At 44.2% G+C, this 13,995-nt stretch overlaps 1 protein-coding gene across 2 annotated transcripts in view; it reads right to left on the reverse strand.

The window, feature by feature from the left end:
* Positions 1-641: 641 nt before the first annotated feature.
* The window catches only part of SEC14L1 (SEC14 like lipid binding 1), a 111,594-nt gene continuing 98,240 nt past the window's right edge, over positions 642-13,995 (reverse strand). For both annotated transcript variants that reach the window (XM_075903576.1, XM_075903577.1), the window contains 5 exons: positions 9,928-10,062; positions 6,501-6,752; positions 6,198-6,376; positions 3,597-3,698; positions 642-1,189 (listed from right to left, as the gene is read on the reverse strand). In XM_075903576.1, the coding sequence (XP_075759691.1) occupies positions 1,174-1,189; positions 3,597-3,698; positions 6,198-6,376; positions 6,501-6,752; positions 9,928-10,062 (684 nt within the window). In that variant the 3' untranslated portion in view covers positions 642-1,173. The remainder of the gene's footprint in view (positions 1,190-3,596; positions 3,699-6,197; positions 6,377-6,500; positions 6,753-9,927; positions 10,063-13,995) is intronic.

Consider the following 13,995-nt stretch of genomic DNA (forward strand, 5'->3'; position numbering starts at 1 on the left):
AAGATGCAGTTATTTTGAGAGAAAACCCTTCTCTCGAAATAACCTTTATTCCTCATACTGCATCTTAACAGCGTCTGATATTTTGAAATAGCACCATAACGCAATTATAATAAAAATATATGGAGATATACCTATCTCATAGAACTGGAAGGGACCTTGGGAGGTCATTGAGTCCAGTCCCCTGCCCTCACGACAGGACCATGTACCGTCCCTGACAGATTTGCCCCATCCCTTAATGGCCCCCTCAAGGATGGAACTCAACCCTAAGTTTAGCAGGCCAATGCCCAAACCACTGAGCTATCCCTCCTGGCCTCAGCTGCAATTTCAAATGTCTTCATTTGTATCCCTCTCTCTAAAGAGGGTGCAAGTGTAGACATACCCTCTTCCTTTCCACTAGACTTTGTTCTTGCTCTCATAGTCCTGTGCTCTGCTTGGAAAAGCCCATTGGTTCGCAACGACCAAGATACATCGTAAAATAGGAAAGGTCAACCACTGTGAGAGTTAAAGAGTACTCTTTCTGCCAGTCCCCCAGTAGCACTGTGGAATCCCACTGGGAGCTGGGGGACACTTAAACCCTGCAGTAGTTTCCACTGAACATTGTAGCAACTTCAATCTTTGGAATTAGGTATGAAGAGTCTGAATTTTTTTCAAACGGTTCACATTTATTATTGTTAACAATAAAAAAATCTTTTAAAGACTGTCTTTCTTATTACCAACCGTGAGGTAATATGTTTACAAAACATTTACAGAATTGGATATGCAATTCATGAATATGGACAAAAAGGACATTGGTAATAGAGAGAGAAGAGTCAACAGAATGGTTGACAAAAAGGAAGAGTGAGTAATAACAGCAATATCACATGAAAAAGAGGAGGCCAATGGTATTAAAATTAATCCAGTCTATCTCAAACTGCATAATTCAGTCCTATGTGCAATAGCACTTTACATCTTGCTTTTCTTGTGTATTAACCTCTCAACTGTTTGTGCAGTCATGTGATTTGTGTTCTTAAATGCAATAGACTTTTCAGGGCAAATCCAAAGTGCCAGTTTTGAGCTAACTAAAAAACCAAAAAACTCAAGAGCCTTGAAAAGTGGCTGTAACTCAAAGTTGTACAAAGCCAGACACCTCAGGGTAGATGTGGACTGTTGAATGGAGCAGTTTCTTTACAGCTGTCAGCAAAATCGCCATCTGAGAGAAAAAGAGAGAGAGAGAGAGAGAGAGAGAGAGGAGGGGGGGACACCATCTTCAAGGGAGAGCCCTTAGAACCTGGGAAAGGGGAACTCCCCTTTGGAAAGAGGCACAAATGTCACCAAGTTAACGGTATAGTGCCTTCTATGGCATTAGCTCCTCTGTGTAGAACACTGGCTCCTGTGGGTCAAGTATCAAATTACCTCTCTTCAGAGAAAATATCAGTAAGCAGGATTGTGGGTAGTTCATACAAAGGAGAAGGAGTATTGTCCATTACATCTACATACTCTGGTTGTGAACCTGCTTAACACCAGGGCACTAAAGTCTATTCTTTTGCCCCAGCATTAGTTTGCCAATATTCTTGGCAGCCAGTGTGAGAGCCCTGCCTCCGTCTTTGATATTAAAGCAAATTAAAAGTCGAAGGTGCCTGATACAGTTGATAAAGTGCAGTAGGGTGTGATTTTCAGCATAGCTATTCTTATTTATTAATTCCAAATTTTAGCATCTTTATAAGCAAGACTACATGCTAGCATTGACTTACAAATGTTGGGCTTCACATGCTGCACATCAGTTTTGTTTTTCTGAACTGGGATGTACAAGTATTACACATGTTTTAAATATTTACTCTGAATTTCTCAGGACTCAGCATTCTTCAAGCTGGGCAACCTGTTATCTTAAGTAAACCATTGTTCTTAACATGCAATACTTCAGCAGTTTTTCCTCATGAGCAAATCAAGGCTATTGCAAGCCTAAGATCCTATCCAGTTAGCTATTAACGTTTGTAGCAATATAGCAACTTATTCCATCTGGATGAACAATTTAGTTCTCTAGTAGGGGAAAAACCTTCAACCAGTGGTCTAAATAAGCAACTTGTGCTGGGCTCCAAGCTGTAATTAATGCCAGGTGGCATATCACATATTAACATTCTGAATGCCATGTTTTCACTCCACTTACCAAAAAAGTGTTTACTTAACATCTTTTGTTTGCCTGAGAGATTCAATAGCTAATTGCTGGGGACGGAGGAGAGGGTAGAACCTGAGATGACATCAGGTTAGTCCCTGACAAAGCAGGACAGCTTGGGACCTACATATGTTAAATAATAATCCAGAAAAGAACTTCACCACTCATGATTGTAATAATGAATGCAGTAGCTTAGGCAGGATTTGATGTGTCATCTAACCATATTTGTTTTTGTATGGTGTAAAGATCCTACTGTCCACTTTACATTATTTACCTCCAGTGGACACTATGAAGTTTTGTTTTTTCTGAGTCCACATGATGCCTGCAAGGAGAATTTGAGGAGGAGCAAGTATAGGAAAGTTAATTGATGTAGCTATGCTGACTCCTAACAGATTTAAGGAGCAAGCCGAATTCTGCTTTGCGGAATGCGTACATCTACACTCATAGCATCAAGTAAACCCCTGTAAAATGAGTGCTTGTGGAGTATAGCAGGTAAGTGGAGTGGGTAAAAAGTAACTCCAGAACAAAGTGAGACATAGACTATGGACCCAATCTGGACCAGCCTTTGGGTCATCATGGTGAAGGAAAGCTTGTTCTCTGCCCCTCTCCATACCACATTCATGGCTTAAAATAAAAGTTCAAGGAAAGAGCTAAACTTGCTTTTAACCCCTAAGAGTATGTCTACATGGGGATAAAATATTTCAGCTGGTGGCACATCAGTGAACTTGGTCTTGGGCCCAAGTGCTGGCACCCTCCACTCACCCAGGGTCCCAGAGCTTAGGCTCTTGCTTGAGCCCAAACACCAGCACAGCAATTCAGCCACAAGTCTTTTATCCCTGTGAAGATTTACCCTAAACATTCAGAGTTGGGAATCCCCAACAATGTGCTCATGCAATAGATATTAGTGTTAATGGCTTACCCACAACTCTGCTGTAACTACTTTCCACTTGCACAGGAACTGCTTTCTCTTGAACAGCAGTGTGAGTGGGTGGCAGTGGCAAGAGAGCTTGCAGCAGCTGGAAGATCACAGGGTATTCCATAATGTGGCGAGAAGGCAGGAGAATTCTGTTTGCTTTCTAATGCACCATGGAATATTTTTGGTAGGACTGCTTTTTGCTTTTTCCCATTCTTAAAAAATAATTCTTAATCAGCGCGTTATTCTTTCCCTTCCAAAACAGCCCTTGTATTTTAAGGGTGAGGATTTGTGCAAGCATGCTTACAAAAATCTATGGCTGAGTTAGGGGAAAGGGGTAAAAGTTAAAGAGACTAGCTGTCCGAACTAACTTGAACAGAAACACTACATTTAAAATTCAAACTGCTACTTTACTATCTAACAAAAGGGTTTTGTTTTTTGCAATGCCACTTAAATATGCTGTATTGCAGTCAGCTGTCGCAGATGAGGGTCCAGCCATGTTATCCATTTGCTTTTCATTTGCAGTAGCACTACCTGGAAATCATGGAGCTGGAGTGGGACTGGCTGGAAGAGGTTGTGGCAGCGCTGAGCTGGGAGAATCCACTGTGACTTGATTCAAGGCTGGTCATAGATCCTCTGTAATAAGACAAAGTATTAGGTTTCAGAAGAGGAAACTGAAATTCTACTATGTACCTTTGTTTAAGTTCTATTTACTATTCAGCTTCACTACACCAACTAAACCTAAAGAGCCTTGTATAACCTTAGTGTCAACATGTAATGGTTCTTGTGTGTAACAAGAAAAAATACCATCTTTGGGCACCACAGATATATAGAATCATAGAACACTAGAATTGGAAGGGACTTCGAGAGGTCATCAAGTCCAGTCCCATGCCCTCACAGCAGAACCAACACTGTACAGATCATCCCTGACAGATGTCTATTCAACCTGCTCTTAAATATCTCCAGTGATGGAGATTCCACAACCTCTTTAGGCAATTTATTCCAGTGTTTAACCAACCTGACCGCTAGGAAGTTTTTCCTAATGTCCAACCTAAACTTCCCTTGCTGCAATTTAAGTCCAATGCTTCTTGTCCTATCATCTGAGGCCAAGATGAACAAGTTTTCTCCCTCCTCCTTGTAACACCCTTTTAGAAACTTGAAAACCGCTATCATGCCCCCTCTCAGTCTTTTCTTTTCTGAGCTAAACAAGTCCAATTCTTCCAGTCTTCCCTCATAGGTCAAGTTTTCCAGACCTTCAATCATTTTTGTTGCTCTTCTCTGGACCTTCTCCAATTTCTCCACATCTTTCTTGAAATGTGGTGCCCAGAACTGGACACAATACTCCAACTGAAGCCTAATCAGCGCAGAGTAGAGCAGAAGAACAACTTCTCGTGTCTTGCTCACAACACTTCTGTTAATGCGTCCCAGAATCATGTTTGCTTTTTTTGCAAGTGTCACACCATTGACTCATTTAGCTTGTGGTCCACTATCACCCTTTCAGCAGTACTCCTTCCTAGACAGTCACTTCCCATTCTGTATGTGTGAAACTGATTGTTTCCTACGTGGAATACTTTGCATTTGTCCTTATTAAACTTCATCCTGTTTACCTCAGACCATTTCTCTAGTTTGTCCAGATCATTTTGACCCTATACTCCAAAGCAATTGAAACCCCTCCCAGCTTGGTATCATCTGCAAAATTAATAATCGTACTTTCTATGCCATCATCTAAATCGTTGATGAAGTTATTGAACAGAACCGGAACCAAAACAGGCCCCTGTGAAACCCAACTTATTATGCTCTTCCAGCATGACTGTGAACCATTAATAACTACTCTCTGAGAACGCTTATCCATTTTCAGAGAAATCTGATGCACTTGAAAGTGAGACTTAGAAGTAGTCATTATACAGCAGCATTACCAACACTTCCACTGCTTACTGAAATGTCAGAAGACATTTAGCAGTAAATTTTAGCTAAATAACAACCCAGAACACAGAGTCAGGACTGGTGGCTTTAAACAAACTTTATGGGACCAGAGGAAACTTGGCCACATCCATGATAAATAGACATCTGTCTAAGTAAAAATCATGCCAGAACATAGCTGTTGCCAGAGCAGAGAATGCCAGACTAGAGAGGCTCAACCTGTAGTGTTTTTGTAATACAGGCTAAATCTCCATTAGCAACAGCTGGGTCTATGCTAAACCTGGCAGCTCGACTTAAGATACATAACTCCAGCTACGCAGAATACTTAGCTAGAGTCAGTTTACCTTAAGATGAGCTTGGTGGTGTCCTCACAGTGGGAGGTCAATGGGAACAAATGCTCCCATTGGCTTCCCTTACTTCTCGCAAAAGCAGGTGTACGCTTGGGGGAGTACCCTCTGAATCTGATTTAACTATTCTTGCTGTATTGAACTCCAGAAGACCGATTGCAGCAGTGGCAATCTTCCATTTAGTGTAGACAAGGCCTAAAATGAGATTAATCAATTCACTTTCTCTTCCGGTGTAATCCACCACAATCAGTATTCTCTGTAAGATGAGCGCTTGAGCAACCACCCAGGAGAGATTCAAATGCTGCCCAGCTGATTAGTAGAGTGCCCACAGCTGGCAGCATGTGCTTCTATTGGTGGTGCACATTTACACATGCTTTAGTACACATAACAAAATTCATTCTGCATGTAGATGGAAAAAGTTAGGGGGAACATTGATCAGAATGCTAGTTATTTTTCAGCACTATCTTCGATATATTGTTATGAGGCTTTATTTGCAATTTTATAGATTCTTTAAGTAAAGTACAAGTCCACACAGCTTGCTTTCTAACCAAGGCAACTACACCAAAGTATTTTGATTTTTCTTTAGTGGATTTGGCTTTTGGTATTTTGTACCAAGGCAGTACCAAGCTACAAAGCAAAATGTAAGCTGGCCACAAAAAGAATGTTTGACATTGAGCCTTTATTGTACATCAGTTTTCCCTGTAAGCTGAGTGCATGGGCAACTGCCAAGGAGAGAGTCAAGTACTGGTCAGCTGATTAGCAGAGTGCCCACAGCATGCGATTCTATTGGTGGTTCACATCTGCACTTTCCTTGGTGTGCATAACAAAATGAATTCTGCCCATGGATGGAAAAAATTAGAGGACATACCTGAAATCTTCTGATCCTAACACTTCTGTATAGTACATCACTTTACACTTATGTGAGGAGACCTGTAGAGACGCCAGTACATCATCCACACGAGGCAGGCTGGTTGTAGCACAGGCAGGCATACTATGAAATTTCCATTGAAGAATATAGAAGCCAGGCCATCTGGTCACATGTGACCCCTGGAAGCAACAACAACAAATGGAAATAAACTTGTCTGCATTGTTACAATAAGGTATCTGCTGGGAACAAAACATAAAATTAAGAAAGATACAGTCTTGCTGACAGTCGAATTAATGATCTTACCTGCACACTCTCCCCTTCCCTGCAGATAAGTGGGGACTCCACCATACTGTAATCACGCCCTAACTGCCAGACTTTGTCTATTAGCTGTATATTGTTCCCTCCAGGAGATGTAATGCTGTGGCTGCCCAAAGAGTCCTTTTTAGGAGGTTGTGGTGCTCTCTTGGAATGATAGATGTTAAAAACAATGTCACCTTTGCACACATCGAAATCCCACGTGATCACAGATGAGGCATCTACAATCTGAATAAGAATCTAGGGAGAGAAAATTTAAATTAAACAATAGCAATATGCTCATTAAAGGCTGAAATTCTTACTAGGAAAAAGAGTTGCTACAGGTGAACTCTCAATTTATGATGACTATTGAGAGTGCTCTATAATAGATACAAATTCATTCTCTCATTTATCATATTACTTGCTTTGAGATAGGAACGAGAGAGCTTTCAATGACAGAACCTCTCTCTCTTTGTGGCCTTTATTAAAAGCTTTAGTCATTTTTTTCTAAAGCTATCTACTATATATTTGAGAGAATTTGTTTGTCTGTGAGCAAGCAAGCCAAGTCTATGTGTACGTTTTTTCAAGAACTCTTCATAAATGGTAAGAGCTAGGACAACTAAATTTGGTATGCAGTTTCCTCTTATCATAACTTAAAGCAAAGCAAGGGCTTGGTTGTACCAGGTCAGTGGAATGGGCCTGGAATGCAACTGTTTTCCACAACATGGAAAGGGAGGGCGGCTAGCATGGACAGTTATACTGTGTAATGACCACAGGGGGCAAGCAAAGGGCCTGAAATGGGGACTAGGACAGCTAACACTCTATTGGACCAGAAGGGGGCAGAAATGGAGGTAAGCTTCCTGCCTGCCATCCAGACAGTGTAGCCTCTTCCAACTCTTGCACCCCCAAAACCCCAGTCCTGAGCCCTTCACCCCCAACTCTCACTCCTGCACTCCCTCACACACGTCCACAGCCTCCTGCCCTGAGCCCACTACATCCTCAAGTCTCTGTTCTGACTTCTGCACTCCCCACATCCTCAGTCCCCTACCCTGAGGGACCCAAGCAATGCCAGTTAAATCTTCTAACATACTCATAAGCAGGTCAAAAGTGATGTCCATGCCCCTCCTATAGTAAAGACGACTTTTAGGAAATGGGATAAAAGGTAGCAGTTTCACTAACAAGAGTCCTGATCTCATCAGAGCTCTCATGCTTGCACTTAGTTAGGCATGTTAAAGTGACCCGCAAAAGCTAAAAAAAGGGTTTGCGCTTTCTTGCTGGTTTTCATGTACAAAATTATCTCCCCCCTTTTCATCACATTTTGAGAGCCTTCAAGAAGAGGATATGCATAAGAGAAACCTAACTGAAAGGTGAAGTGATTTATTCAGACCATTTCCACAATGCTTTGATTAATTAGTATTTAATTAATCTGAACAAACTGCTGAAGTAAATTAATTAGTGATTAATTAGTATTTAATTAACCTGAACAAACTGCTGAAGTAAAAACTCTTCTGCAGAAGATAAAACTATCCATGTCCTTTCTATTAAAGTCTAAGACAGGGACTGGCAGAGCACAGCATGTGTGACATAAGTGGCATGTAAGATCATTTTGACTGGCATGCAGGGAGCCCATGCTGCCACTGGAGCCTTGTGGCTGGCACTGTGGGGGGGCAGGTGGGAGACGAAGAAAGCAAACTCACTGCCCCCCGGCATGGGCTGCACAACTACACATGGAGGAGCTCTGTCTCCTTCCTCCATGGAAAAGTCCTGCCCACTGCTGGGTGTCTGCCTCGGTTGCACCCATAGGGAAGGCTGCAGATTGGGCTGCGTGGTGCCCAGATGGGAGGGGCTCTCATGGTGTGCAACCAACCAGCGCCTTCCCCCTTCCCTGGCAGCAGGTTAGGCTAAGCTGTGCTAAGAGGTGGTGGGAAGAGGCGGCACTGAAGCTGAGGACCCTGCACATCCAGGATGCAGGTGAGGGCTCGGGGCCCTTTAGGGCTTTGTACCCAGTGGGACTCGGTCTAGGGGCACATGGATCCATAAATAGAAGTGTGTGTGTTAAATCTTAGCATGACACTTCTGGAATGTTGCCAACCCCAATAAGACTACATTCCATTTCTTCTTTAACTTCCAATAAAGATCTTTAAGAAAACAGGAAAAGTTATATTCATATCCCTGATATTTTTAAGGTTAAAATGAGACTTAAAAACCTTTCAGACTCATTTATACATATTGAATCACTAAGAGAGGGTATAAATATCTGCTTTTTATTTGTAAGTCATATTAAAAATATTAGTTTAGTTAAGGCACATCTACACAGCAAACCATTATTTCGAAATAATGTCAAGATGGAGGACTTCTTACTCCAACTCCTGTATCCCTCATTTCACGAGAAATAAGGGAAGTCGAAGGAAGAGAGTTCTTTCTTGGACTTCCTGCTGCGTAGACAGTGCCAAAAGCCAAATTAAGCTATTTCGAGTTCAGCTACACAATTGACGTAGCTCAAATTGCGTATCTTAATTCAACTTTCACCCTGCTGTGTAGAAATGCCCTTAGTGAAACTCAGCTCAGGCCATCTAGAGTGCTTGGCTCTTTAAAGATCTTGAAAAGAAATGGAGTAACTTGTTTAGTTCTGAGTTTTTTAAATCAATATTGCATGAAAAAGTCATCTTATTCATTAAATGGATAGAGTCAGTAGCATTTTTATAAGCTAATAATGTAGTTCCTGTGCTCTGGTCAGGGAATCCAACGGAGTAGGCAGTCAGCCTACCTCCTCCACAGAAGAGAAGGAGTATCTTAAAAATGCTAACACTTACTTCTTTACAAACTTCCCAGATCCTGATTTTGGCTTGCAATACTCATGGCTTCAAGGAGAAATCAGAAGCTTTTTCATTCTGAGTATTTAGGGAACCCAAATACCTGCTTTAAAATAAGCTGACGGGGGGTATGTCTACACTTGCACCCTAGAATCAGGGATACAAATGTAGGACACCGAAATTGCTAATGAAGCGGGGATTTAAATATCCCACGCTTCATTAGCATGATCTCGCTGGCACGTTACTCTGCTCAATAGCTGTTTCGAAAGTGAAAGTGCGTGCTGGGACGTGTTAGCTTGAACCAAACCCCTTGGTTCGAACTAACGTTACTCCTCAAAAAATGAGGAATAACCAAGGGGTTTGGTTCTAACTAACATGTCAGTGCGCAGTTTCACTTTCGAAACAGCTGTTGAGCGGAGTAATGCGCCGGCGAGATCATGCTAATGAAACGCAGGATATTTAAATCCCCGCTTTATTAGCAATTTCGGTCACCTACATCTGCATCCCTAGTTCGAACTAGGGTGCAAGTGTAGACGTACCCTGAGTGACCAGATTCTAATCTGCTTTCATTTTATAGGAGCAAAGACCAAGTGAAAGAAGAGGAGTGAGGATTGCAGCTGTACCTCATGTGGAGCTCCCTTGAAGACACTTGCAGACTGATAAATGGTTTCAGTCAACAGTTTTATGTCTTCATTTTCCAATTCTTCAGCAGTCCGATATAGAGACTTAGGAACTAGCCCACCCTCAGGAACTTCACACTGGAGATTTAAAAAAAGAAAATCATGAAAGCAACACTACAAGGCCTCACCTCCCTCACACTTTTCAAAATTTAAATGTCCTAAAAAAGCTATATTCCTATACTGGCACCCCCAGAAATAACACCAATGCTGTATGGCATTCCTGGAGAACAGAGAGATGAGTAATATTTTAGCCTGACCCAACTTGAGCTTGGCCATACAAGTCATCTTACAGTTATCAATACAAAGATATTCTTCAGTAAATTCACTACTTGAATTGGTCTCTGCTAATTTGTAAGTATCATATCAGAAACAGGTAAAGAAATCAAAATAAACATGCAACAGTGTAATATAGAAAACAGCTCTGAAGCTCCTGTGTTTATGTATGTTCTTAAAGCATTCAGATATCATCCAGAACTAACCAGAATAAAGAAATTATTGCATTGTTGCCTGAAATAGACAGGAAGCATTCAATATTTTGTTCTATCTTCTGGTAAGTCACTTTTGCTTATTTAAATATTGGATTTTTCCAGGTTCATAAATGACTTGCACAGTTCTAAATTACATTGAACAGACTCCTTTCATTGAAAGCTACTGTTACTATAAGTAGCAGCCACTTGAAAATAAACACTGGTCCAAAATACCTAGTATGTGTGTCTTTAAATGGAGGACCAGAGCAGCTCAAAAGAACTTCCATGAAAGGTAGAGGAGTAAGTTAATAACCACTTTTATAAAGTAAGCCTAAAAGGGAAACATTTTGCACAACTGATTAATCCAATTCCAGCACTTAACATGCTATTGTGATGAGTTTTATAGAAAAACATTGGGGTGAGAGCGAGTGCCTATTAAACACACGGTAATCCACGTAAAGACAAATTCACTGTGTGATGTCACAGCAATATACTAAGAAAATCCAACCACCTTTTTAGGAGAGACAATAAATGAGATTCCCATGAGCAGAAAGGAAAGGAAGGACTGAGAACTGTTTGTTCTAGGTTCAATACTTGGCTAAGCTGGTAAGGTGCCGATTGCTATGTATGTGGCCTCAGTTTTTCCAGCTATAAAATGGGAAGAAATGCTTCCCTACTGCATTTGATATCTCAAGGCATTAAGGACTATATATATTGGCCTAAGATTCATAGGGGAAGAGTGCATCTGAAGAAGTGGGTTGTGCCCATGAAAGCTCATGACACCATCTACATGTTTTGTAAGTCTTTAAAGTGCTGCCAGTACTATTTGTTGTTTTTTAAGTTTTTCCAGTTACAGACTAACTTGGCCACCTCTTTGAAGCTACAGAAATACAAGTTGTTATATTAAAAGGGACCTGCTATTCCAATGGGGATTTGAAGGAGGGACAGGAGAGACAAAGGATATGTTTCATAAGACAAATAATGAGTTGGAGAGATCTGGAAATGCTAACTTTGGTCTCATCTTTGTTCTCTCCACCTCCCTCATGCAGTTGTGGCTCATGATTAGGTTCTGGTTTTCAACTACAGCCTCCAGATATCTCAATTGGGAGCAAGCTAGGATGTGTAGAGGACTATGACAAAATGGTCTTCAGATACCATAACTCAAAGGTGTAAACTTTCATCTTTATAGATGATCAACGATAATTTTCTTTAAAAAAAAAAAAAAAAAAAAAAAAAAAAAAGAGAGAGAAGATGATAGAAAACCTAAATCATTAAGACACTCATTACCTATGTACACAAACATTCCCATTTTAAAAGACTTTTCAAAAACAAGTTCAGGCCCCTAATAATCTGTTTCTCTAGCAATAGCGGGGAACGTAAAAATTGCAGAAACTACTGCATGTGAGGTCTTTGGCCGGTGTTATGCAGGAAGTCGAACCCTGTGATAATTGTCCCTTCTGGCCTTCAATCTACAGGCAGTCCCCGGGTTAAGTACAAGATAGGGACTGTAGGTTTGTTCTTAAGTTGAATCTGTATGTAAGTCGGAACTGGTGTCAGCCGCTGCTGAAACTGATCAGTTTCAACCGCGGCTGAATCTGGATGCCAGTTCTGACTTACATACAGATTCAACTTAAGAAACCCAGGCGTCCCCAAGTCAGCTGCTGCTGAAACTGATCAGCGGCTGGTTCCAGGAAGCCTGGGGCAGAGCAACTCTGCTTGGGGCTTCCTGTAGTGAGCCGCTGGTCAGTTTCAGCAGCGGCTGACTTGGGGACGCCTGGGGCAGAGCAGCTGGGGTGCTGCTGGGTTGCTCCAGTAGCGCGGCTCCTCAGCTCTACTGGAGCAACCCGGCAGCACCCCAGCTGCTCTGCCCCAGGCGTCCTGATTCAGCCGCTGCTGAAACTGACCAGCAGAGGCTGAATCAGGGCGCCTGGGGCAGAGCAGCTGGGGTGCTGCCGGGTTGGTCCGGAGTGGCGCTGCGGGACCAACCCGGCAGCCCCCAGCTGCTCTACCCCAGGGGTAGGCAAGAAAAGCCTGGTCTGCTGGGGGGGGGGCACTAGCTGCACCCCCTCCCCCAGCAGACCAGGGGGACAGGAGCAAAGCCGCGGAGCACGCCCGCAGCGGGACAGCCCAAGCGTGCCTGGGCTGTCCCCCTGCGGGCGTGCTCAGCAGCTTTGTTCTCCGTCTCCCTGGTCTGCAGGGAGACGGGGAGCAAAGCCTTGGAGCACGCCCACAGCAGGACATGCCCGCTGCGGGCATGCTCCGTGGCTTTGATCCTGTTCCCCTGGTCTGCTGGGGGGGTCCAGCAAAGCCGCTGGACCCCTCCAGCAGACCAGGGACATCAGAGCAAAGCCGCCGTCTGGGCGGCTTTGCTCATTTGCCTGGGAGCAAAGCCGCCTAGGCGGCGTCTTTGCTCAGGTGTCCCTGGTCTGCTGGGGGGGGGGGGTCCAGTGGCTTTGCTGGACCCCCCCCAGCAGACCAGGGGGACAGGAGCAAAGCCGCCCAGGCGGGGGGAGTCCCGCTGCCTGGGTGGCTTTGCTCAGGGGCAAATGAGCAAAGCCGCCCGGGCAGCGGGACTTCCCCCGCCTGGGCGGCTTTGCTCAGGTGTCTCTGGTCTGCTGGGGGGGTCCAGCGGCTTTGCTGGACCCACCCCAGCATACCAGGGGGACAGATGCAAAGCCGCCCAGGTGGGGGGACTCCCGCCGCCTAGGCGGCTTTGCTTGGGTGTCCCTGGTCTGCTGGGGCGGTCCAGAGGCTTTGCTGGACCCCCCCCAAGCAAACCAGGGGGACAGGAGCAAAGCCCCCCAGGCGGGGGGAGTCCCGCTGCCTGGGCGGCTTTGCTCTGGGGCAAACGAGCAAAGCCGCCAAGGCAGCGGGACTCCCGCCGCCTGGGCGGCTTTGCTCTGGGGCAAACGAGCAAAGCCGCCCAGGCAGCGGGACTCCCGCCGCCTGGGCGGCTTTGCTCGGATGTCCCTGGTCTGCTGCGGGGGTCCAGCGGCTTTGATGGACCCCCCCCCAGCAGACCAGGGAGACCGGGAGAAGCTTTTCTCGCCCCGGAGGACACAGGGCGAGAAAAGCCCTGTTCATAAGTGCGGATCCGACATAAGTCGGATCCGCGTAAGTCGGGGACTGCCTGTATATGGCTCTATGAACCTAAAAACAGTGGGAGGAAAACTTAAAAAACAACAATGTTCCTGAAGCACCTTGGGGTATGTCTACACTACCCCACTAGTTCGAACTAGCGGGGTAATGTAGGCATACCGCACTTGCAAATGAAGCCCGGGATTTGAATTTCCCGGGCTTCATTTGCATAAGCGGGGAGCCGCCATTTTTAAAACCCCGCTGGTTCGAACCCCGTGCAGCGCGGCTACACGGGGCTCGAACTAGGTAGTTCAAACTAGGATTCCTATTCCGAACTACCGGTACACCTCGTGGAACTAGCGGTACACCTCGTGGAACCAGTTCGAACTAGCGGGGTAGTGTACACATACCCCCTCAGACTTTTAAACTGTGTGAGGAATACTCCTAGAATACTCAAGGAGCTGAA

The sequence above is a fragment of the Pelodiscus sinensis genome, chromosome 20 (assembly GCF_049634645.1).
Source record: "Pelodiscus sinensis isolate JC-2024 chromosome 20, ASM4963464v1, whole genome shotgun sequence".
Classification (NCBI taxonomy): domain Eukaryota; kingdom Metazoa; phylum Chordata; order Testudines; family Trionychidae; genus Pelodiscus; species Pelodiscus sinensis.